Consider the following 25454-nt stretch of genomic DNA (forward strand, 5'->3'; position numbering starts at 1 on the left):
TCCCCAGATCCACAGCTTTGCTCAGCTCTCCAGAGCTGCAGTGGCAGAGAAAGCAGCACGTGGCTCCCTGCCAGCGCTGGCGCCAAGCAGCCGGGCTCCTGGTGCCCAGCGAGCACCATGAAGCACTGGGGAAAGCTCAGGGTCTGGTCCCAGGGGAGAACCCACGGCCAAACGCTTGCTGCAGCCCGCCCAGCTACGCTCCTTCCAGAGGCGCTGATCCTGCAAGATGCTTGGCATCCCCAGCTCACACGGAATGCAGAATACAGAGTGGCTTGGGGAGGCAAGAAGGGGAAAGTGAGAAGCTGGATGGAGAAAACCCCTCTCTGCTCAGGACCAGCTCCTCCTACATCCCTAGGCTCCCAAAATCCACGTAGGCTGCTAGCTAAGGGCTGATATGAGCAGGCTGGTGGGACCAGACCCCTCCTGCAAAGCACCTGAGAGGCCACATGAGCTGACTCAGGGAGGGACATCCCCAGCCTTGGCATGGCCCCAACTCTTGTAGCACAGGCGGGATGGATCCGGCCACATGTGGCTGGCGAGGCAGCAGCCCAGGCCACGAGCAGACGTGCCGCGCTGGGCTATTCCTTGGGCGATGTGGGCACCAAGCCTCAACCACAGCTGAGTGCAACATCCACAACGCGGCTGGGAGCCGGTGTGGGTGCTGGGCCGGGCACGCTCACCAGACACGTGGCCTCCACCTCTCCCAAAGTCCGTTATCGTATGGTGGCATGATAGGGCTGGGATGAAGGAGACCACCAGTTTATTACTCAGGGTTACACAGGAGGTGAGATGACTCATGGGCGTGTTATTGTGGGGTTGCAGAGATAGGCTAGGACAGCAGCAGATAGTCGGTTTTTATTGTGGGGTTGCAGAAGTATACCAGAGCGGTCTGTTGTTGCAGGATTGCCAGAGTGACGCTGCGTGGGTGCCACACACACCTGGGGCACGTGGCCCTTATCTCCGCACAGGCACTGTGCCCAGCGGAGAGGGAAATGCTGGGTCTGTCCCAGGGCTCCAGCAGCACCAGCCCCGAAGGTATCACTTGGTGTCTCCAGCATGTCTCAAGGGGACCTCAGCCCACATTTGGCTCCATGTGTCAGGGGGAGGGGACAGTTCCCAATGGGTCTTCACCAGCTGGTTTCGCATTGCAGTCTTTCAACATGTTTTTTTTTCTCCTGAAAATTTTCGCTCTGATAAAACTGCAAAACAAACCTATTTCCAAGGGAAAGCCAGTAGGATGATGCAGGGGTGCTGGAAAAAGGGCACGCAAACACCCACCGAAAGCTGTGAGGAAGACCAAGGCTTTTCTTCAGCTCAGTGCCACAAGCGCCGGGGCCAGATTTCAGCCTATGCATTCCCCGTCAAATAAACCACTGTAAAAATAAACCCCAGAGAAATGCCCCTTCCAGGGACAAGGGAAACTGAGTCACGGGCAGGACCTGTCGGCCTCGACTCCTCCAGAAAGCTGGGAGATGGGCAGGCAGGGTTGGCGAATGCAGGAGGTGCTGCCCCGGGAAGGCACCGGGGAGAGCCCTGCACCCTGGGGGGCGGAGGGGGAGTGTCCCTGGGCCCCGGGGGAGAACCCTGTGCTCCGGGGGTGACCGTGCACCAGTGCGCCCCGGGGGGGATCCCGTGCCCAGCGCCCCGGGCGCAGCGGGCCGGCGAGCACCGGTGGGGGGGCGACGGGACACTGTGCACCCCGGAGGGAACCGCGCACCCCAGGGGGAGGCGCGGGGAGCGGGCGCGGAGCCGTCCCGGGTCCGGGGGGCGGCTCGCAGACAGGAAGCGTCCCGGGGCGGCGGCGGCAGATTGGCAGCGCCCTGCTCCAATGGAGCGGCGGCCGCGGCCCCGGCGGCTTCGCACCGCCCGCGCTACCGGCCCCAGCCAGCCCGGCGCGGGCGCCCCGCCGCCGGCCCCGCTCCCGGTCCCGCTCCCGGCTTCGGCCCCGCTCCGCCGAGCGCCATGGACATATAGCCGCGGTGCCACGCAGGAAGGTAGGAAACCCTCCCTGTCCCCTCTCACCCCGAGGGGAACGGCTCGCCGCCGCCCCGACGGCCGCGGTGAGGGGCGCGCGGCTGCGGGCAGGCTGCCGGCGCCGCGAAGGCAGGCTGCTCCGCCGGCTGTTTGCTGCTCGTACCGGGAGCGTTGGGGGTGCCTGTGTGTGTGTCCCCTCGCAAAGCAGCTGGCAGGGATTTGCCTTCTCGCCTTCCCCCACCTGCCTGGGGGTGCTGCTTCCCCTTCTCCGCCCGGCGCGCCTCCGCCTTGCCCGGAGATGCTCGAGGGATGGACGGAGTTCCCGAGGTGGGAACTTTCAGCCCCTTCCTCAGCCTCCCCGCTTCCCCCCTCTTCCCCCAAAATATGGAGGGCCCACCCCGCCCCACCACCACCCCACCACCCCTCCCCGTCTCTGGGGGGAATTTTCTGGAGAAAGACTGGAACAACCCCATGCAAAGCGCCCCCCCAGCAGGGCCCCCTCTTCTCCTGGGGGGCCTGGGGAGGGAAAAGCTGCTCCTAATTATGAGAGGCGCGGGAAGAGGCGCTTTCCCATGCTCGGGCACTGGCAGAGCTCTCAGCCCGCCTTGTCCCTCCTTGCCCTGGGACGCCATCTCAGTCACGACTTCTCTGTCCTCTGCCAGCCCCGTGCAGGCTGGCTGTGTCACCCCCGAGGTCCCCTCTGAGCTCTGGCTCCGGGCTGGCTCTAGGCGTCAAAGGGGGCCCTGGGGCTGAGCTTGGCTCAGACATCACTGTCAGCAAACCCAAACCCTGCTGTGACAGGGCCAGGGGGTGCCCTGGGAATCTCATTTCCTTTGTGCCTGGTCTTCATGGGGAGAAACCCAGAGCTGCAGCAACTTGCAGGGGTATTGCTTGTGTCCGAACCAGTGGTAGACTGACCTGCATCGGTGGCGTAGCTGGTGCCGAGCCGCACAGGGCTGGCCAAGTGTCTCGGATGCTGGGAGGTGCCCGCTCCTTGCAGGCTGCAGCCACGTCTGGCCGCCGCGTTTGCAGGAGGAGGTGCGGTGTTTGCACTCTGCCTGTGTTCATAGGAGGGCAGGTCACGGCGTGGTTATGTACAGGGCTGCACGGAGCACACGGCATCCCAGCCTGGCGTGGGGCAGAGGAGCCTCTTGGGGAGCTTTGAGCTAGTGGAGGCTGAGCCGGTGGGGCTCCTGAGGCAGGGAAGGGGACAGGACACGACCACAATGTCCCCTCAGCACCCGTGCACCCTCCGCTCCACTGACCTGGCCCTTTTTTGAGGGAGTGAAAGGAGCCACATCTCTTCTCCAGAGAGCTGCAAACTGACCTTGGCAGCTGAAGTGGCATGGAGCCGGGAGAGAGGTTGTGCTCAGGGCTGCAGATCGCCACTGTGGTGGATGGGGGATGTGGGATGTGGCAGGATGGTGGGGAGGGGTCCCTGGGCTGAAACCCTGGGGATTGCAACTGAAGACAGAGGCTGCCTATAGGAAGCTGGGAGAAGAGCAGCTCTGGTTTTGCCCTGCCTCCTGTTCCATGACCTTCAGTCTTTTGGGAACCTCGCGGGGAGGGGAAAACTTGACTTGATTATATCTGATAAGCCACTTTTTCCCCATCCCAAAGAGCTGTCCTGGCTCAGGGAGAGGAGGATGCTTGGCCGGGTATGGGCCCTGTTTGTGAAGGATGAATGAATGACTCACAGCACGGCAAGTCTCCCCGGCGTCTTCATTGTGACAGCAGCAGTGGTTCCCTTTTGCAGCTGCTGGGTTTATCAGAAGCTGTCATGCTGGGTAAGCACCCAGGCAGCCCACGCCTGCATCCCCTAGCCTGCAGATACCCTACCTCCCCTGCCCTTCTCCCCCAGCCTGCCTGGACCATCCTGAGTGGGGACACCTCCACGGACGGTGATGGTGCACAGGACCCTCACCTGCCATGAACAAGCTGAGCACTCGTTTCAAACCCTCTCTTTCCGCTCCACTCTTGTTCAAAGGCAACTCCAGACTCTTCCTGCTCATGCAGGGCTCAAACTCCCTCCTGTTTCCTGCTGAATGCGTTCCTGGAGAGCTTATTCCCCCGTGGGTTCGTGCCAACATTGTGCTTTTAGTTCAAGACCTCTTCTCCCTCTCCGGTGTTTACCCTGCTGTATTTATAGCTTCCTCATTAGGTTAAACAATCTGAAGGATTCTTGCCTCCTCTTCTCCTGTGGGTTTGGCTCTGGAGGAAAACCCCTTGTGAGATGCTTCCTGCAGGAGGGGGCAGGTGCTGGCTTGTGACTCTGCTTTTCTCCCTTTGGAAAATTTCAGCACCTCTCCCAGCTTGCTTCCCCTCTTCTTGTTCAGGCGTGGGAGAGGGTGGCTCTGCCCCTGCCAAAGATGTAGCCAAGGACGGAGCTTGGATGGGACAGGAGTTCTTCCCTATGGGCAATGTGCCAGGGCCTCGCTGGCATTTGGGATGCTGATACAAAGCCAGCGTCAGGAATTAGCCCTGGGATGTCTGGGGTGACTCGCTGGGATGTTTAGAGAGCTTTTGGTTTTTCTAAATGTTCCTGTGGTTACAACAGCATCACATGTGTGAAAATCACCAAATCTCTCCAGCCGGGGATGTAGTGACCTTGCGACCCGAGGTCCTACCAGCAAATCTCTCCACACCTCCTGGTGATGGTTTTTTCCTCCCATCCAGGCTGTGAAGGTGGGGAAGAGTGCAGATGCCTTGCAGTTGTGGTTGAGTCGTCTTCTCCAACAGCCAGATTCCCATGGACCATTTCCATGAAAAAAGGAAAATTCCTCTGGAAATTAGAAGCAGGTTTGCGGTGGCAGGGATCAGCATGTAAATAGGAACTATCTCTCAAGTCTGGCTGCTTCCCAGGTCTCTGAGTCATCCTGGCATGGGGGTGGGACGGGGTGAGCTTCAGGCTCTTTTGGATGATCGTGGCACCCGCAGCCCCAGCAGCATGTGCCGGGCTCTCCGGTACAGACAGAGGGCTGGGCTGAAAGGTGCACCTCATCCTTCTCTCCAGTGGCATGAGTCTGGGACATGGGAAAAAAATTGACAAACATCTCTTCCTCCTCTGGTGTTTGGGGTGGGGGAAGTCCAGGAGGAGAGAGACGAGAAGCCCAAGTGATTGTCAAGACCTGACTCACCTCTGTTATAGTGAGACCATGCACTGTGGTCACATCTGACCAGTGGAGCCTGGGCTTGCTCCAGGGGGATCAATCCTTGCTGAAAAAGCTTACAAGGGATTTTGGAAGGGTTTGCTAGGAGTCTGTCCAGGGAAGGTCACATTTGCTGGTGCCAAGCTCGTACATGTTTTCTGAAGATGTTTTTGGAGATGATGGATGGGCTGGAGGGACCTTGGGTGAGACCTGGTGTGGTCAGATGAGGGGCTGACCTGTGCAGGTGGCGATGGCCAGTGGACCGCAGGTAAGACCGTTCATCCACCAGAAGAGGGGAGGATGCTAAAAACATTTTGGAGATCAACCTGGGGCTCCCCAGAGGCTGCTCAGTTCTGGTCCCCTCCTATTCATACAGAGACAGCCAAAATAGAAACAGCCTAATAAAAATGGTTACGAACCCACAGAGATTGCCTTATAGGGAGAGGTGGAAAAGTTTAGGACTCCTTCATCTAATGAAATCTTGATGGTGGAAGGAAGGTTATTTGGGCATTTTCTGTTTTACCCCACCTCCTAAAGTGAAAACAAGGGATGCTGAGCCTGGTTGAAAAGCCAGCACTGGAGATGCTCCAAGGGGAAGAGCAGATGGGAGAAGCTGCCAGCTTCAGGGGAGCATCATCTCTGCGGCAGCTTGGGGAGGGTCTTCTGACTTTGGCAGAAAGGGACTGCCCCTGAGTCCCGTCCCACCTTGGGGAGCCCTGAACAGGGCTCAGGGCTGCTGGCAACCATCCTGCTGGCAGCCCTAAGGTACGTGGACATCCCCACAAAAAAGCACCTGGAGGCCATAGGGCTGGCACGGCATCCCTGGAGCACATCCCTATGGGCTGGTGCAGTGGTGCCCGTCCAGCTGTTTCCTTTGCCTTCCTGTGCTTTCACCAGCCCTTTCCTTTGGGATTGAGAACCCCACACACTTCATCCTGGCCAGACCAATAGCTGCAGCTGGAGCCGAGGACCTCGCCAGCCCCTCTTTGATGAAGGTTGGCATGGACATCACCGCCTCTTGAATTCAATAACACCGTGAAAGGCACTATTCAGCCCTCGCCTTCCTGCAAAAGTAGCTAGGAAAAACAAAAAAGTGCCGTCATGCAGGGTCTCCATCGCAGACCAGCCCAGCGCTGTGCCGGTGTTGCGACAGAGCTCCTGACAGCTGTGCTGCAACAGCCCCGCAAAGGTCCCCAGGGATGGCTCGGCTGTGGTAGCCCGGCTTGGCTTTGCGAAAGCCGCTGTCACGCAGGGTGCCCGGGCCAGCTGGCATCTCCCCAGACTTTCTTGCAGGGCCAGGGCCAGCCCCCAACCCCTGGGGAGGTCTGCAGGAGCCTTTCCTTTGCTTTCCATGAGTTTTGCCCAAGGCCTCAAGGCTTAGGAGGAGCTGGTGGACCCGACCAGCTATTGCTCCATCCTCATCTTGCAAAGGCCAACACGCAACCCCGGGGGGTTCCTTGGTCCTTTGGCTGCTTTTGATTTTTTAGCTCCTGTGAGGCTCCCAGGGGGCTGTTTCATAGCTCCCCCAAGGCTGCTCCACCCCATCCTGGCTTTGAGTTTTGCAGCTTTATGGCTGGAGCATGGCTGCACCCAGGGAAGCGTTCCTTTTCCCTAGATTCCCAGATCCCAAGCCTGGCTCCATTTCCCCTCTCCAACTGGAACTGTGCCCACGGTTCTTTCACCCCAGCACCCAAAAAACAGCTTGGTGCCTCAGACTCCCTGGCTGCTGTGTTCCCTTTCCTCGCAGTGCCAGGGCAGGCGGTGCACACAGGGAGCAGGATGCAGCTCCCCAGTGCCTGTGACCATGCTGGGAGCAGCCAGTGTGAACTCCAGAGGGGCTGGTCTCTCAGAGCATCCTGTTGACACAGCTCTTGGTCTGCTGCACATCCCCGTCCCTCCTTCCCAACTGGAGACTGCAGATACACACCGGGCTCTCTGACAGCTCCGGCAGCCAGCGGTTTGCCCTGGAGATGCCTCAGAGGGCTCCAGCTCAGCCGGTGAGGCGCTGAGGTTTGGACTCGGAGGAGGATGCTGAGATGCCTGGGTTCGGATGGAGCAGCAGCAGCACTCATGCTGTGCCTGGGGTGGGTGGAAGATGTAAATGAGGCAATGTCCATGGGGAACGTCATCTCGGTTTTCAGCCCTGGGGTGCAGCTGGAAGAGCAAGATGGGTGCTGGGGCCGTGTGTCCTGCTGCATCCCCAGCCGATGTCCCCACGAGATGTGTTGCCAGCAGGGTGGTTGATGGTGAGCACGTCCGGCTGTGCATGGAGGATTTTCTTCCTCCAGTGCCTGGAAAGGTCCTTAAGGGTTTTTTTACACTTATTTTCCCCATCTACCAAGGGCAGAGGGACCGTGCAGCAGCATTTAACCCTCCTAGGGCACACAGGGGACCTCAGCAGTGCTGCCAGCAACATGGCCGCTGCATCTCCATGGGCAGCAGCATTTCGTGGATGGCAGCAAACGCCTCTCCACCATCCCTCACCGCAACCAGAGGAGGGTGGAGTGGAGCCGGAGGCAGCTTTTGCGGCCAGCTCTATGAATTTCCAATTACCAGCTTGCCTTGCCACCACGAGAGAGGTTCCTGCACCTAATTTTTGGTGAAACGATCCATTTTTCTCAGTAATTTAATAGCGTGGGCAGGCTGCTTGCTGATGGAGAGCCAGCAGCCGGCACCGAGGAGCCTGTGTGCCGGGCTGCCGGCCGTAACCACCTTCCCCGGGCGACGCAGGAATGCTGACCTAATAGAAAAGACATGTAAAGAGGAGTTTTGGAGAGCTGCTCAGCTTGGATTCAGCTCACGCGCATGGCTGCCGGCTGCAGTGGGGTCTCTGCATGGCCCAGCAGGTCCCAGGATCCAGCACAACAGAGGGGACATCCCCGATGGGAGCCAGGCACCAGGGCAGGAGCCCTCCCGGCTGTCCATCAGCACAGCAGCTGCTTTATTTTCTGGGAAAAAAGGCTGCTTCAGGGAGGCCATTGCAAGTTGTGAGCTGAGGCTGGGTTCAGTGCCCGGCTGCAGCTCTCCCAGGGCTGGAAAAGCCGTGGCGTTTTGCTCTGACATTTTCCAAATGAGATGTTTTGATTTTTATTTTTTTTTTAAATTTTATTTTATTCCCCACCCCAAGGTAATGTTTGGAAGCCAAATTTAGCTCGATTTAACTCAAACCATTTTAAAAAAGTAAAACCACTGAAAACTAAACAAGGCCTATCATTTAGAACAAAATGTTTTGGTTTTCATTTTCCTTCTGGCACAAAAAACACAAACCCTTTTTTTTTTTCTTTTCCATTTTCCTCTTGACCTACAAACAATTTTATTTTTTTTTTTTTATTCCTCCTGGTTGTTTTCTCAAGACCGTGTTGTGCACCATGGCTGGGGGAACAGGCGAGCCCCGGTGCTGTTCCCGGTGGGACGGGGGTCCTGGGACGGGTGCTTCCCCATGGAGGCAGGAGGGATTTTGCAAAGACAAGCAGGAGCCGCTCTCCTGCTGCCAGCACTGACTCAGCTGGGAGCTCCTTGAGGAAAAGGGAGGCCCCCGGGCGTAGGATTTGGGCTTTGGGTCTGTCCCAGCTCTCCTAGGGCATTGTGAGCCCCGGAGCTGAACGCCGTTGGTACCCAGGCTGGGCACAGCTGTGCCACGGGTCTGTGCCCCGCTGCTGGGCATCCCCGCCGGGAAGGGCAAGCTCTGGCATTGCCTTCTCTCCTTGTTTATTCAGGTTTAAAATTAATCTGACCTTCCCCCGCTCAGGCTTGTGCAAACACGGCGTGTCCCTGAGCGGGGAGCTCCCGCGGGCCCATGGGGAGCTGTGTCTGTCCCCAGCTTGTGTCATTGCTGTCCACACTGGGTGAGGTCCCCACCAGGACTGGGGTGCCGGGCTATGGTGGGGCGCCTGCTTTCGCTGTCTGTGTGCCAGCTCCCTCCCAGAAAAGGCACCTCTGGCCGTAAATCAGGGCACGGTTAATCCTCTGGTGCAAGCTGCCAGGAGGCTGGGTGCCCAGATCTGTCGTCTCTTGGTTTTGCAAGGGGTGGCTGCAATGCCTCCACCCTGGGCAAAAGCCCACGTGCCAGAGCCAGTGATTGCTCCCCCAGCCTTGACACCCTCTGTTTGCAGACCTAGCCCTGCATCCTCCATCCTTTGCCAAATCTCAGCTCTCCGCTCTGCCACAGCCTCACTGGGCTGCTGGCTGGGAGGGAGCAGGGAAGGGATGATGGGGAGCAGCACTGGGGCCAGCCCTGGTGCAGAAGCAAGCACCCGACTCATCTACCACCTGATTTTATTTTATTCCCCTCTCAGTGCCTCGCTGCATACCACAGCCGTGCTTTTTATAGCCCCCAGCTGCAGCCTCAGCGTGCTCCCGGCCAGCTCCCTGCTGCGGCCCCGCTTGCTCCGTGCCAACAGCCCCGGCCGGGGAGGGGGGCACAGACGGATGCCGTCCCTGGGGTCCCCGTGGTGGTTCAGCAAGAGGAGAGCACGGGCTGCGGAGGAAGGCAGATAATTAAACCCTAACCCGGAGCCACGCTCCCATGCCGGCGGAGGCATTTAAAGAGCTGCATTAGTCACCCCCGTCGCAGCCGGCGCGTGCCGCGTGTCAGGTCAGAGGCGAGCGGCTGTGGCCTGTCCCTCACCGTCCCCTCTGGTGCTGCCCAGGGGTGTTTCCAGCCTGCCAGAGCCACTGAGCCATTCCACTAACCCTCCCATGAGCCAGTTCGCTGTCATGGGGGGTGTCACTGGCCCCCCCTCCACTCCCAATTGCCCCCCAGGCTCTGGCAGGGTCGCATTGCTATGAGAGAGGTTAGAGGGAGGTTAGAGGTTCCTGCCTGCTCCCCAGGAACGCTTTTATGAGTGCCTGGGGCTTGCTGCTGCATTTCTGCATCCCGTAGCTGTTTCCGCAGTGGGATGGTGCTATGGGGTCCGGAGCGAGGAGGAGGAGATGAATGCGTGGTTCTGTTGCAGGCTGCGTGCCTGGAGCATCCCTCTGTTGGGATGCGGGGTTTGCAGAGCGGGGGTGGCTGGCCAGCGGGCAGGGAGCGAGCATCCTCGCTGGGAAGCAGTGGGGAGGGCCCGACGGCTCCCTCCTCATGCTTTCTCCAGACGTGATTTCACCGCCACGGGGAGGGAACGCAGCCAGGGGACGAGTCCTGCTCTCCTCAGCGGCACCCGGCTCGCTTGCCGGGGCGTTAGTCATTTAGGCTATGGCTGGGGACAGGGTGTGCCCAGGGTCCCCATGAGCAGTGGGGATGGGGGCTCCATGAGCCCATGCTTTTGGGATGCTGCCAGGGAAAAGAGGGAGGGATGGGGACAGGGAGGGATGGGGGTCTGCTGGGCTTGCAGCCCACTGTCCTGGGGAGGGGGCATAGGGCGGCAGTGAAGCCAGATGTGTGCCAAGCATCTCTTGCTGAGCAGGAGGGGCTGGGATGGGGCCACCTTTGCTGGGCTGATGCCCATGGCTGCTCCCCGACCTCCTGGCCATGGCTTTTCAGAGCTGAGCACAGCAGCAGGGAGGCAGAGGAGATGCTGCAGGGAGACACGGATGGATTTTGGGAGATGTCCCAACTAGAGGGCTTCTGCAGAGGTTTGCAGGTCTCTAGGGATGGGAGGAGACCCCAAAGTACCAGGGAGCCACATAGGACCCTGCCATTGCCCCTTGCTCTGTGTGTATGCTGGGGGTGTTGGGTGCCTGCGGCTAGTTTTAAACCTCTGCCAAAATACCATCTGTCTTGTTCTGCCTCTGGTGAGGAGGCATGGATAGGCCAGGCAGTGAAATACTGGTGGTGCTGCCATGTGGCTGTCACCGAGCAGCAGGAGCCGGGCAGCCTTGCCTCCATGCAGGCAGGGCGGTGGGCAAGGGAAGGCAGGGAGCTGCAGGAGTGTGGAGGAAGGGATGTGCAGGAGTGGGTTTTCCAGAAGTGCCAGCTGTAATTGTAACCTGGTGCGGATGGCTGCAGAAGCGGGGTTTCCCAAATCTGCTCCCACCCAAAGGTGCCAGGCTTCACCCTGTGAAGGTTGGGGTCTCACCAGCAGCACCCCAGTCCTTGGGTGAGCTGGGGATGGCCAGGGAGGCTGCGGGAAGGGGGAGCTGCTCGTGCTGCCCGCCAGGTGCCGAGCATGCCGGGAGAGGGGAAAGCCTCGGAGACTCGTTCGGAAACAAGGCTGCCCTTTTATTCTCCTTTACGACTGCATTTTAATATCCACAAACACCCCTCCCTCCCCGGGCTGCTGCCAGCAGAGCCTGTATCGCCTTGCGCTTGGCCTGCCGAGAAACCCCAGCCAAACCCTGGGCCCCAGCGTGCGGGAGAGGATTATTTTCCCCCCCCTCGTTTTTTTTTTTTAATATATGTTTTCTATAGCTCTAATTAGACGGGCTTGAGCCCCAGCCAAGACAAACACACCTGGGGGAGCCTCGCCTTACAGACCCCATCTGCTGTGTCGGGGGCTCTGCTCCCCGCACAGCCGCTGCCTGGCCCCTTTATAGGGGAGGGGACTGCTGGGGGGGGTAGGACCGCTCCCACCCGCTCCCACGCCAAGCCACGGAGCAGCCTCCACACGGGAGGAGAGCTCGGTGAGGCAGTGTGGGGAGATGGTGCAGAGGCAGCAGGGGCACCCAGCGGAGCCCCGTCCCACGGCAAGACCTCCGTCCGGCGTGGAGCTGAGGTATCTCCCCCCCACCAGTGCTGCAGCAGCGGCACAGGGCTCTGCACCCACCGGGGCAGGATGCTGTGGGAGGGGGGTGCAGTGGGTTCCAGAGAGGTTTTGCTCTCCTGGGGTGACTGCATGGGTGCATCAAGGGGTCGCAGCCCCCAAAATCTGCATGTGCCTGGGTAGGGAGGATGTGGGGGCTCCCCAGCCTGTCCGGGTGTGTGTCGGTCTGTGGGACCACCTACCCAGTGACATCCATCCAGGGACTGTTCGGGAAGGCGAGCAGGGGACATCAGTGTGCCAAGCCACCACAATGGCTTGCACTGACAGCCAAGTACATGCTGGGCTGAGCTTTGGGTGCTTCTTCCCGTGACTGCTGGCTTTCTTGTGAGGCTTTTTGGCTGGGCTTTCCTCCTTCCAGTTGTTTCAGAGGCCACCCCCGGTACCCCCATTGCTAGCAGACTGGGCAGTGCTGGCACCCCCATGCCAGGGTCCCACGGGTCTCACACCACCATCTGTGGCTAGCCAGAGCCAAGAGCCTGGGGGTCTCTGCTGCGAGATGTGATCACAGTGTGATGTGGGCCAGGGAGGAGCAGCACCCTTGGGTGGCACCTAGCACCATGGCTTACCCTGGAGGACATGTCCTCCTCCCTTCCACATACCATCTCCCACTGCTGTGCCCCCACTCCATCCTCGGGGATGGATGGAGCACACCATCCCCTGCTTCTCCATCTGCCCAAGTCGTGAGCAGGCATCGCTGCTGCAGACTGTCCTCACGGTGCCTGGGGTGCCTGCCACTGGCCAAGGAGCCCCGGCAGCAGCTTCACCCTCTCCTCTCTGGCCTGCAAAGGGAAATACTGTGTGCTTTGGGATGCACCCCCTGTCCTGATGCACCCAAGCACTTTGCAGCAGCATCACCACCTCAGGGCAATAATAACTGTGGTGGCAGCTCAAAATATAAACGGTAGGATCCGGCCTCCCCAGGATTTGCTGGCTCCCTTCAGGTGATGGGCTGGGCTGGGGGAGGTTGTACAGGTTGGAACGTGCCTCTGTCCCCCTCCGGCAAGTGTGCCAGGCTGGAGGGTTTCCCTGTGCATGGGGAGGCTTTGGGGCACAGCGGCTGCTGGTCCTTGGTGCCGCCGGCCAGAGCCAGAGCTGTGCAGAGGGCAGCTCCAGCGTTTCGCGAAGGATTTTGGAGCTGCCTTGGCCTCCAGTCAGAGCAGGCTGCAATGGGAACATTTCGAAATTCTTTTGGACGAGGAAAATTCCACGGGCAGCCCCCCTCCGGAGAAAGTTTGGGATGGCTGAAATGTTTGGAGTGAGAGGCTGCTTGCTTTTGTTTACTCTAAACTATAACATTGGAGGGGGGGGGGGGGGGGGCAAAGGAAAAAAATGGACAATAGGAGACTGTAAACAGAGCTGGCCCCGAGCAGAGCTGAGGCGTCTCCAACATCATGGAAGGAGATGTGTCAGCACGCTCACCACGTTGCCCTGCTTTCCCCTGCCCCCTCAGATACGATTGCACTTAATCTTTCAGGAGAACTTGGTTGGGTTATTTTTCCCCAGCAGAAACAAGCCAGGTGGTGTTTTTCTAACCTTCTCAACTTAGGCAGGGCACAGCCCCCATCCCTTTGCCCTGCGCTGCAGCCTTCAGCCTCGACAATGGGATTCAGCCCCAGCTTTTCCCCACTTCTTGCCCCTTCTCTACCTCTCCTTTTAGCTTGGGGGCTGCGATCTGATTGACTTGGCACAAGGTGGGGGCCACAGATGCTGTCGCAGCGAGGTGTTTCCCAGCCTCCATCCTGGCCGTGTGCCTTGCACCCTGCTGCATCCCCTGGGCTGCCTCCCCTTAGGAAAGCACAGCAGAAGGGTTGTCTCCAAGCTTGGAGAAGACAAACCATAGTTGTCCCACCGGGTGCCAGAGCCCAGCACTGGCATCTCCATATAGCACATTGCCGGGGGTCTGCAACCGCCATCCTCTCCCCACGCAGGGACACTACCGGTGGGGTACAAAAGGTTAACGGGCCACCAACTGGTGGTGGCTTTATTTGGCTGCCCAGGTGGCCCTTAATGACACCTGAAATCCTCCCTCTCTCACCCAAAAGGGATTTTGTTTTGCAAAGAGAGCGACAGCAAATTGCTAGCTGGGGGAGCGGTATGGTGAGCTGTTTATTTTGGCCCTGCTGCCCTGCAGCGTTTTGGCTGACCCGGGCGCTTTCGTGCCTTGGGGATGGAGCTGAGCCCAATGGCTCCCAGGCACCAGCCAGCTTTGGAGCACAGGGAGGGATGGAGGGAGGACCGGGCAGGGGGATGCTGCGGGGCCCCCTCTCCTGCTCCCAACTCGAGGCTGGAGTTTATTAGGAGGAGCTGGGCTTGTGTGGGGCACTCACATATATGTACATATATACATATGTGCCCTAGATCTATGGATGCATATGCTCTTGTATCAGCTCCAGGATCAGCTTATGGGGGGAGTTTGTTCTGGGGGATGCCGATGCAGGTGGAGGGGGTGAAATGCCGGGGTGCAGCTGGTAGCCGGCTGCCCCGTTGTGCCAGGAGCTGTGGGTTCACCAAAACCTCTGCCAGGCTGGGCTGAGCCCAGAAGCAGAAAAATATCCCAAATCTTAAAATGTTCCTGGGACAGGAAAAGCCTTTCCCACCCTGCTCAAATCACAGGGTGGCCCAGCTCCCTGCCGGCGGGTCCCACCCGTGTCCCCAGATCTGGCACCATGCCCATCCCCGTCCCACGACCCTGTGCCGAGCACAGTGGGGACGCAGCTCCCCCCATGACTCCATCCCTCCATCCTAAAAATAATCTCCCGGCTGTAAAGAAGCCCACCAGCACTGGGAGATTATTTTTAGGAATGTCTCTGGCACATGGCTTCAGGGGGAGCGTGGAGATGGGGGTGGAGAGGGGGGGACCCCTTCTTTCCCCTCTCCAAATACAACACTGCCAGCTGGCGTGGTGTCGGAGCTGCTGGCTGCCAACAGAGCCCTCGCTGTTTTGGCCCTTGCCAATGCCTCCGGTTACAACCGGGAGCCAGAGACTTCTCCTTCCCGTGGGATGGAGCAGGGGAGGGCGGAAATCGGGGCGTTGGGGTGGGAGTTTCCCAGCCGGCGTAAGAGCAGAGACTGACCACGAAGCTGCCAGCATGCTGAGGTGTGTGGTGGCCCCCCGACCCCCCAGCACCGGGTCCTGCTAGCAGCTGTCGGCCCCACGGAGGAGAGAGGTGACCCTCGGGTTATGGGGGGTTTGGGCTTGGGTTTGGACACTGGCAGGGCTTTGGTCAGCAAGGCATTGCTAGCGGATGTCATGGGGGGGAATCGGTCTGGGTTGGATGGGGGTGTGCCTTGTGCGTGGCTGTGGAGATGAACTGGTTCCCTGGGCAGCACGGGAGTAAACCCTGTATTTAAGCTGAGCTGGGGTTAACCCCACTTCTGGGCTGCATTGGGTTTAGCGCCACATTTGGACTGCATAACTCCATGTTTGTGCTGGGCTGGGGTTAACCCCATGTTTTGGCTGAGCTAGGTTTAACCCCAATCCTGGGCTGAGTTGGATTTAACCACACATTTGGGCTGCACTGGATTTAACCCCAAATTTGGACTGGGCTACATGTAATCTCACTCCTGGGCTAAACTGGGTTTAATCCCATTCCTGGGTTGAGCGAGATTGGGCTGTGTGGGGTATAATCCCATGTGTGGGCTCCAGCGAGTTAAGCTCCGTACTGGGACTGTACTGGGTTTAACCCCACATTCAGAGGCTCGAGGGGCTTATTGGACTGCACTGGCCTCACAGGGAGAGGCTGTAATTACTTCTGCTGTTTTAATGGTGGTAATTCCAGCAGCAGGTTGCTGGGGTTGCACTGGGTGCAGGTCTGCATGTGTGTGTCCAAGCTCAGCTCAGCCTGGTGTGGTGCCCCCCTAGCAGGCATGGGGGCCCATGGGTGCTCAGTACCCCACCAAAGGCGTGCAGAGGAAAGCAGCGCTTTTTGAGGTCCCCAAGACACCAGGCTCTCCCCTTGGCCTCGGGGAGCATCACCACAGCAGTGCCCAGTGTGGGTGACGGGTTGCATGTTGATGCAATGATGATGGAGGTCACCGATGCTGCAGGGGTGGGATGCTGCCATGTCTCTGGGCAGATCAGCAGCCACGTGGATGGGCTCAGGCTATGTCATGGCTCCTCAGAACAGGGCACAGCACTTCTGCAGGGCTACCGGGAGGAGGGGGGCTTAGCAGGGTGCTGTGCTCCCCACCCCATGGGACAGCAGGAAAAGGGAAATTTTTACTGCTTCTAAACACCGCTGCCCTTGGCCACGGCAGAGGTTTCCCACAGTGGACACTGGCAGAGATGAAGATCTGGGGTGCGGGGCCAGGGATGCTCCCCCAGCTGAGGGGCAGGAGTGCAGCGTGATGCCATTTCCAGGGTGTTAGAGCCAGCCAACATCAGGCATCACCCATTGCAGAGTGGCTTTTTGCAGGTGGGCGTCTCCGGCAGGGCCGAGCATGCAGTGAGCAGAGCTGCCAAATGCTCTTGGGTAAGTTGCCACATCTCCATTGCAGTGATGCTGCCCCAGACCAGTCCAGGGAGAGGTTAGGAGCCATCCCAGTTTTCTGTGCTTGGTGGGGAGCATCCTGTGTCTCCCCACTGCCATCTTCGGCCCAGCAGCATGGCATCATCTGCTTGTGTCCCCACCACCACCCCCCCTGGCTCTGCATGCGGCTCATTCTCTTTGAAGAGTGACTTCAAATGAAGCAAAGCAAAAAAAAAAAAAACACCAAGAAAAATCCAACCAAAACCCACTGTCTTTCAAAGCGACGAGTGCAATGGAAAGTTAGCCTCCCCCAGGAATCTGCGCCAAGCTTGGCCAGGCCACGATGGGGCATGGCACAGAGCTGCTGTGCCGGAGGGACTGTCACACCCCGGGTGGGCGTTGGTGCTGGTGCACATGACTCTGATTTTAGGGGATGTTTTGGCTCGCAGCATTTCAGTTTGGGTGCAGGAAGGGGTTCATAGCAGGATTTCTCCCCGCAGCTCCCCCAAAACTCTTGGATGATCTCGAATTTTGCCCAGCAGGACAGCAGGGTCGGTACAGGGTGATGAGTGGCACTTTGTGTTTCTGGCTCACATCCACGGATGACATGCACACCCTGGTCACCCTGGCTGTGCCGGTGACAAGAACATCCCATGCCGAGGGAGCAGAGCCCGGCACTGCTGCCCTCCCTGCCGGGGCCAAGCCACAGGCCCAGGCTGGGCTAGGTCCCTGTGTCCCGGCCATGACCGTGGGAGGTCACCCAGCCCCGGGGCGGGCAGCAGACGCCTCTCGGGCCAGGATTAGCATGCAGGAAGGAAGAAAAGCTCTGATTGTTCCCTCTGTCCCGGCTCAGCTCCATGACCATTGTGCTGGGACTCCCTGTCCCTGGGATGTGTCACTGCCGGTGCAAGCATAGAGGGATGCTTTCTCTGCCTGGGTGCCCATCTGTGGGAGTGCAGAGCCACTAAGGAAGATGGCCTGGCAATGCACGTGTGTGTGCATTCATTTGCACGCCTGTTTTCCCCTCGGCAAGGGAGTTCAGTTGCAAAAAGTAAGGGGATCCTCTCTGGGCAGGCTGTTTTGCAGCTCTGCCTGGCCCAGAGCTCCTGGCTCCCTGCCACGCCGCCGCACCCGGAGCAGGCGAGGGCTCCGGGTCTTCCCCAGCTCTGCGGCTCCTTCCCCTTTTGTTTGTGGCCTTCGGGCAGGCAAGGAAGGGCTTGCCCTGTTTCTTTTCTCTGCGGTGATGCTTGGTCGTGGCTAGGTTTTGGCAATGATCAGGCGGGTCATTTACTAAGCCAGTGTGTGCGTCTGGGGAGATCTCGGTACTGCTTTCCCCCATGCTGTGCTCGCAGGGGTGGGCAGCTGCCCAGCGGAGCCCGTCCAAGGCAGGGGAGCTTACGGGGTGCTGGGGTGAGGATGGGGAGCACTGAGGGACCTCGGGCCAGAGGATGCTGAAGGGTGGGAGGGTGCGGGATAGTCCTCAGGGTGAGTGGTGGGGACCCCTGGAGAGATGCCATGGAGATCAGGGGTTGGGATTCAGCTGGGGACGGGGTCTGCAGAGATGCCCTCTGCCACCACGTAGGGGTCTGGGGTGCCTCTGGGTCTGTTGGCAATAGCACCCGCAGCCAGGCGGGCTGGGCAGGGCTTGTGCCATCCCTAGGGACATTAGCAGTGGCTGGCTGCAAATCATGCCATGCCCCTACTTCTTCCTTGTCCGTGCGGGGAAAGATGCCTGTTAGCATCACAACTGTAGGGTCATTTTTCCAGGCTGGTCTTGAAGTATTCAGTGGCACTGAGACCTGGTAAACTCATATCAGCAGTGAGCCAGCACACAGGGCATATCCCTGTGCCATAGAGGGGCATGGTGGACGGTGGGCGCAGCAGCTCTGCCTTTACCCTCTGCAGTGTTTGCATGAAAACCCAGGGCAGGCAGGAGACAAAATTATTTTAATATAAAACTATTTCTCTCCACACGAACACAGTCTCCCTTCTCCCTGACACCCCTTCCCCAGCATCATCCCCCTAACTCTGCCCCACGTGGTGTTTGGAGTTATTTTTGGTTGCTACTTTCAAGTGTATTTTAAGTCTTTTTTTTTTTTTTTTCCATCACCAAAATATTTTACTTTCAGTCTGAACGTTCCCAGTTACTTACCAGCATAGTTTTGGCAGAGGCCTTTTAACTGATGTTTCTTGGGAATGTTTCTACGAGTAGGAAAAGCTTATGACAGTCTCATGAAATTATCTGCATTAGGGCTTGTGTTTGAGGCTGCCTGGCCTGTTCAGGACAGGGCTGATGTGGGTTGCCACACAGCTTTTTCCCCTGCACTTGCTGGGTTGCAGCACATTGCCTTGTAGTTCTCGCTTCCTTCGCCACACAGTTTGGTGTGTGGCCATGGGCACCTGCCCGTAGGAGAACTGGCAGCTGCTCCAGGGTAGCTTTCCAGGGCTGGAGCATCCCTGCCCTGAGCATCCACCCCCAGCTGTTGAACCCAGGAGACTCAGGGGGATGTGGATTTACACCCATGAGCTGCAGCCTGTGCAGGGAGCTCACTGCCTCCTGTGCCCTGAGCCCCTGCCTGCCTGCAGTCTGGAGCAGAGCCCGACAATATGGGTGTGAATAAACAAGCCTGCCTGTTTGTGAAAGGTGGGCAGGGGGGGTCTTCTAAGGAGAAATGACTCTTCTGTTTGTGCCTGGCTGATAGCAGCCGTGTGACGCTGCTGTTAGGGATGGCGTGTTGCTGGCCAGGATGCTGGCCCTGGGGTGATGCTGGCTGGCACAAACAGGGTGATGCTGGCTGGGATGGATAGGGTGACACTGGCTGGTGTGGACAGGGTGGTGCTGCATGGATGGACAGGGTGACAGTGGCTGTTACGTGCAGAACAGCGTAGGCTGGGATGGATGCCTTGGGGTGATGCTGGCTGGCACAGACAAGGTGATGCTGGCTGGGATGGGCATCTTGTGGCAATGCTGGCTGGTACAGACAGAGCAATGCTGGCTGGGGTGGACAGGGTGATGCTGGCTGGACAAACAGGGTGACACTGGCTGATATGTGCAGAACAATGCAGTCTGGATTGGACATCTCAGGGTGATGCTGGTTGGGATGGACAGGGAGATGCTAGCTGGGTGGAGAGACCCAGGTCTGTGGCTGGGGTGGACCCATGGAGAGCTGGGTGCACATCCCTTCTTCAGCATCCCGCTCGCTGGTGGTCTCTGAGTGGGAGGAAGGGATTTCAGGGCCATTCTCCATGGGCCCAGAGACCCCAAATGGCCCAGAAGGGCACAGACCTGCACAGACCAGCCCTGCAGCGGTGCAGGGATGGGCACTGATATGGGACCCCCAGCCAGCCCCACTCTCGGTACAGTCTGCGCTCTCACAGACCTGCTGCCCTGGCTGTGTGAGTCTGTTCAGGTTGAATTGCTGTCTCCTGCCACATAAAAACACACCAGAATTTCTGGTCCCTTCCCACTCCAGCTGCACCAGCACAGGTCTCTGGACCACCCAGGGGCTGGGAGCCAGCCAGGTCTCCAGGCATAGGACTGCAATGGCAAAGAGCCCTTAATCCCGCCAACCCACACAGCCCTAAGCTCCTGGTCAGTGTTTGCCCTTTGCGTCCCCCCTGCAGGCATGGGGACTCCTCGGCAGCCGGGGAGTGGCCGTGATGGTGGCACAGACCCTGCCAGCTGCCCCGGCTGGGGTCCCAGCGGTACAGTCCCTGTGCTGTCCCCAGCAGGATGGGATGAGACAAGGGGGACATGTGGGGTCCGTGGTCCTGCAGGGATGCTCTGGGCTGTGGACCCTGCTGGCCGCCCCATTGCAGGGGATAACATCCTCTCCCTCCCCACTCTGCCTCCTCTAGATGCACAGTCCCATCCCAGGCCTGGACAGGGTGATGGTCTTCCTTGCAGCAGCCCTTGCGTCAGCATCCCTCGCTGTGCCCGAGGGCTGGGGAGAAGAAGGTGAGTCCCCCTCAAATCCCCGCCATGTGGCCCCCACATCCTAGGCATGGGGGCCCTGGGGGCACCCCATTCCTCCCAGGCAGGCACAGACTACCAAAATCAGGGTGTACACGAAACACAGCCCCATGGCAATGGGTGTCCTCTCGCCAGCTCCCCCCACAGCTGCCCATTGCCCAGCTCCGACTGGGACCAGTCCTTCCCAGTCCCCCATGGCGGTACCTGCGTGAAGCAAGACCCCATGGCCAGTGCCCAGCTTTCCAGGGGGGTACAGCCCTCGCATGGGGTGGCACAGGGTGCTAGCACCCATCCAGGGATGTGTGTGTCCCTCCAGGTGTGCAGTATGGACAGGTGGGGACAGATGTGACCCTGTCGTGCACCGGTTCCCGTGCCAGGTAGGTCTTTTCTGCGCACACCGGGGGATGGTTTACAGCGTAGACCTGGGGTGACCTCGCAGTCCCAATCCTCTAACGCAGCCTGCCTGGTCTCTCCTCCCCAGCTCGCCGGTGCAATGGAGACGGGCAGGTGCTGCGGCATTGCCGGAGGGCTCAGCCATCCATCAGGGAGCCCTGGTGTTGCCACACGCCAGCCTGGCTGCTGCGGGGACCTACAGCTGCCATGGCGAGGATGGTGGCCTCCTGCACGCCGTGACCCTGCGGCTGGGGTGTGAGTAGCATGTCTGTGGGCTTGGGTGTGGGGGGTGTGCAGCCCCACCGGGATGGGCCAGTGGTGCCCCAAAGAGGGGACTTTGCGGTGATACAGGGGTCCCTGTGTGCTGGCTGGGCTGTGGCCCTGCATGCCTCACTGACGGTCACTTCCCCTGGACCCCAGACCTGCCAGGGGTCCCCTTTGTGTCCTGCAGAGCATCTGACTATGAGAACTTCTCCTGCTCCTGGACCTCCAGCGTGGAGACCTTCCTCCCCACCAGATACATCACCACCTACAGGTGATGTATCCCTACAGGGCACAGGCTGCGGGGTTTACTGGGTGAGCCCTGGGTCCCGGCCAAGGCTGACCACCATGTCCTGCTGGCCATCTGACCCATGCCCTGGCCTTAACCCAAGGACCAGGCTGCACCCCAGAGCAGGTCATGTTTTGGGGTGAGCACTGCACCAAGCATTTGCTTGCTCTGAGGGGGGCCCCCCAGCAGTGTTGGGGTGGCTGGCACAGGCAGGGTCCCTCCCTGCTGATGACTCTGCCAGCACCAGAGGGGCTACAAAAGAGAAGCAGGTCATCTGCAAGCCGCTGAGCACTTCAGCATGCTTCAGGATGAAAGGAGCTCCAGCAGTATCGCTGCTTCTAATTATCCCAGCATACCAAATTAGCGGGCTGCTTTGAAGTCAGGCGGAGCTCATAAAGAACAGCACTGCTGAAAGCTGGAGGAGCGGAGGGTGGGGGGCTCTGCGGGAAGGGGGCTGTGGGAAGCAGGGGGCTTTGGGGGCTGTAGGATGAAGGCGAAGCCAGCTGCTGGAAGCTTTTATCAGCGTCCCTGTGCCTTCGCTGCTGCTGCACGATGAACCCCGGGTGGGCAAGGGAGGTCCTCTGGGGAGGACCCTCCTGGGCATGCCACTGTCTTGTTCCCATGAGATTCCCAACTGCTGCTGCCAGACTGCTCACCAGCAGAGCTGGGCATGGCATTAGCTCCATCCCCTGTCCAGTGTCACATCTGTGCATCAATGTGGGAATGGGGGGCTGCTCTGCAGTGCAGGGACCCCTGTCCCTCTTCTGGGTCACAGTGGGGTTGGCTTCATGCTGTCCCCTTGTCCTCACCATCTGTGTTTCCATCTCTCTCCACGGCAGGAAGAAATCCCTGACAGGCGAAGAGAAGCGGAGGTAGGACTGACTCCCACGCCGGTGCTGGTCCCTGGGAACTAGCCCGCGTCCCAAAGGCTCTGTCACTGTCCTCAGCAGGGTCCCTAAGCCTGGGCCCCTGGGAGAAGTGATTGCCCCAGGGGAGGGACCTTCCCAGGAGGGACTGTGGGGCTGAGATGGGGGGCACTTCAGTCACTCTGAGGGATGTGCTGGGCTCTAGAGAGGTGAGTGCAGCTGCCGGACCCTGCCTGGGCTGTAATGGGGGCTGCCTTCTCCACTGGGCTCTTTGCACGGAGGTCTCCTCACATGCCACCACTTTGGTAGCACCAGGAAACTATGCATGGCGGGTGGGGGGGACATGTCACCACCCTGCCTGCCCATCTGCAGGAACAAGAATGGGCATGTGGGGCCATGCCTGCAGGATCCATACCACCCTGGCACCTGCACTGTCCACGGGTCAGAGTTCTGGAGCTCCTACCGCCTGAACATCACCGAGGTGAACCCCCTGGGCTCCAGCTTTCGCCTCCTCGATGTCACCATGCAGGCCATCAGTGAGTCCTCATCCATCCATCTGTCTGTCCCAGTGTCCGTCCATCCCCCAGTCATCCAGCCCCCTGGCAGCAGGGAGCCCAACACCCTTCTGCATGGCAGTCCGGTGTGACGAAGGCTCCCTGTCCTCTCACGCACAGTTAAGCCAGACCCTCCAGAAGGCTTGGTGGTGGAGCCCATCCCCCTGGCCCCACGGCGGCTCCACGTGAGCTGGAAGTACCCCTCCTCCTGGCCCAAGGAACCCCACTTCCAGCTCAGGTTTCGGCTCCAGTACCGGCCCATCATCCACCGCTCCTGGTCTGTGGTAAGCAGTGGGCGAGGAAAGGCAAAGCTGGCATGGGAGCAGGGTGGGCACGGGGCCAGGGAGGGCAGCAAGGGGTCCGCCTCCCTGCCTCACAGGTCCCCTCTGCCCGGCGCAGGTGGAGACAGTGAACCTGTCCGAGGTGATCACAGATGCCTTCGCTGGGCTGGAGCATGTGGTCCAAGTCAGCGCCAAAGATTTCCTGGATGCGGGGAACTGGAGCGAGTGGAGCCCCGAGGCCCGGGCAACACCGGTCAGAGGTGCGAGAGGGACAGGCTGCAGCCCCCAGCAGCCCTACCAAGTTGTGCCATCCCTCCCCAAAGACCCTCCAGCACCCTGGGCTGCCCGTCTCCAGCCCCTTCCCCATGGCACCCATTCCCCCAAATATCACCCACAGCAAGTCCCAGCTCCTGGGGTCCTTTAAAATTGACCCAAAAAGCTAGTCCCGTGCACCATCCAGAAACTGGCACTGTGGTGGGAGGCACAGCTTCAAAGGGGCAAAACATCTCCAAGCCCCACAGTAGGCTGCAGCCATGTTGCTGCCATTTGGGGATGCCCCCCCCCCAAACCTTGGGGCAGAGCGGGGCTCCCAGAGCACCACCAGCATCCCGAGGCACCCTTGGGCTCATGGGACCCTTGGAGCAAAAGGGCACCCTTCTTTGCTCCTCTCTCTGTGGGTCCCTGGGGTACTGCCCATGCTTTTTGGTGTTTCCCACCCCCTCTGTCCTTCCAGACCTGGCCACTGCGGCAAGTGAAGAAACCACTACAGGCACCAGCCTGGAGATCCTGGCCGAGGAGCCCTCCCAGGCTCCCAACCCTGAGCCCATCAGTGAGTAGAGCTGGGGGTGGCGGGCAGGAGTGGGGACTGCCCACAGGCAGGTGCCTGCCTAGGCACACATGTGGCTGAGAGTAACGGGAAGGGTCTTTTGCCCCATGACTGTGTATGACTTGGGGTATCCAGGAGCTTGCAATAGGGTCCCCTGGATGCCAGGGGCTGTGGCATCCCTTGGCCGTGACAGTCTCTCTGCCCCAGACCGCAGCGACCCCCTGGAGAAGATGGCCATTCTGGTGTCCCTCGGGATCTTCGCCTTCTTCGTTCTGGCTGCTGTTCTCGTCATCACCATCCTCATCTGGTAGGTTGGGTTTTCCGAGGCAGCGGTCTGTGTGATTGCTGTCCCCATCCCACTCTGGCCCCGAAACCCGCAGTGTGAGGTGCCCCATGTGCCCCCTTGCCCTGCTCTGCGGTCCCTGGCCAAACAGACTTGATGCCAGCCTATAAGGTGGTTCAATCTCCCCTTGCCTCTTGACAGGGCAGGTACCCCCCCACATCAATGGCTCTTCCCAGCACACCCTACCAGCCATGGCTCTGCCCAGCCTGCCTAGGGTCTTTCAGATGAGCCTACCTCCATGGGACCTTTCTCTGTATTCCCCCAAAGATGCTGCTGCTGCTACTAACACACCCTGCAAAGCCTCTTGCCTTGCTGGGGACTCCAGTGCTCCAGAGTCAGCACAGAGACCCCTCCATATGCCTTCATCCCCTGGTACTCCTGTCCCCAGACACTGCCCACTGGCCCTATCCCCAAGTCCCATCTCATCCCACCACTGCTGGGCTCTCCCTGCCATGCTGTGTCTCTGCTGTGGGTCCAGTTCCCATCCCAGCCCTCCCTGATCTTGTGACCAGCTCCTGCTATGTCCCTAGAGCTGACCCACTGGAACGGTCGGGCACAGCCAGGCACAGCTGGCTGGGGATGCAGAGCAGGATCACTGGGGATGCGGGCAGTCCCGGTGCCCATGGAGGGCAGCTCCGGATCCTCAGCCACTGCTGCTTTTGTCCCCAGGCTCCGGGTGAGGAAACATGGCAAGGACGAGGCCAAACCCCACAACTTCTTGGTTGCTGCCACCCACTTGAAGGCGCTGCCAAGTGAGTCGGGATGCAGGGGGACTGGTGGGGGGGGTGCAGAGCGGGGCCAGATCAGTGCCCCCTCTGACCCCCTGCTCTCTCTCTCGGCAGAGGCCCAGATCCTGTAGTGAGCCCTGGCCGACCCCCGCTCCCTGCACTCGCTTGCCCATGCGTGGGACTTGATGCCACTGCTGGTCCCCAAGGACCCCACGCCTCCTGGGTCGCCCCACGGCCATGGACATTGCCAGACCCCCTGTCACCCTGGGGGTGGAGGATGGACCCGAAGGAGAGAGGATCTGCTCCCGGGAGCTTTGGGCTGCCTGTGCCTGCCAGGAGTCGGCCAGAGGCACCTTGGACTCAGGGCGATGGGCCAGCCCTACTACCAGCTGCTGCTGAACACATGGGGATGAGATGCTGAGCCAGCCCCACTTCACTGCCTAGTGTTGAGGGGAACCATGGGTGCAGGCTCCCAGGGGTGCCGGGCATCAGTGAGCACAGGGTGCTGAGCCCTGCCCGTCATCGCCCCACCAGCCACCAGCAGGCAGAAGGGACCCCCCTGTCCCTCTGCCCCTCAACCCTGTGCTGTGGCTGGACGGAGCAGTGATGCCAATAAAGGGGGTAGCGTTGGCACTGCCCAGGCAAGA

At 59.7% G+C, this 25454-nt stretch overlaps 1 protein-coding gene across 4 annotated transcripts; it reads left to right on the top strand.

Moving 5' to 3' along the window:
• The first annotated feature begins 1850 nt into the window (after positions 1–1850).
• Positions 1851–25454, top strand: IL11RA (interleukin 11 receptor subunit alpha). 4 transcript variants are annotated; one of them, XM_054810892.1, is made up of 14 exons: positions 1892–1994; positions 4651–4773; positions 20152–20251; positions 20583–20643; positions 20748–20914; positions 21080–21194; positions 22049–22081; positions 22448–22611; positions 22750–22913; positions 23029–23170; positions 23644–23739; positions 23944–24043; positions 24749–24831; positions 24922–25454. In XM_054810892.1, exons 3-14 carry the CDS (start codon positions 20152–20154, stop codon positions 24936–24938), a joined length of 1242 nt encoding a protein of 413 aa, XP_054666867.1. In that variant the 5' UTR covers positions 1892–1994; positions 4651–4773; the 3' UTR covers positions 24939–25454. The 4 variants fall into 4 exon arrangements, with proteins under 4 accessions (XP_054666864.1, XP_054666867.1, XP_054666866.1 ...); XM_054810889.1 differs by lacking the exon at positions 4651–4773 and having other exon boundaries at positions 1851–1994; XM_054810891.1 differs by lacking the exons at positions 1892–1994; positions 4651–4773 and adding an exon at positions 11676–11776.

Source organism: Grus americana, chromosome Z (assembly GCF_028858705.1).
Source record: "Grus americana isolate bGruAme1 chromosome Z, bGruAme1.mat, whole genome shotgun sequence".
NCBI classification, from domain to species: Eukaryota; Metazoa; Chordata; class Aves; order Gruiformes; family Gruidae; genus Grus; species Grus americana.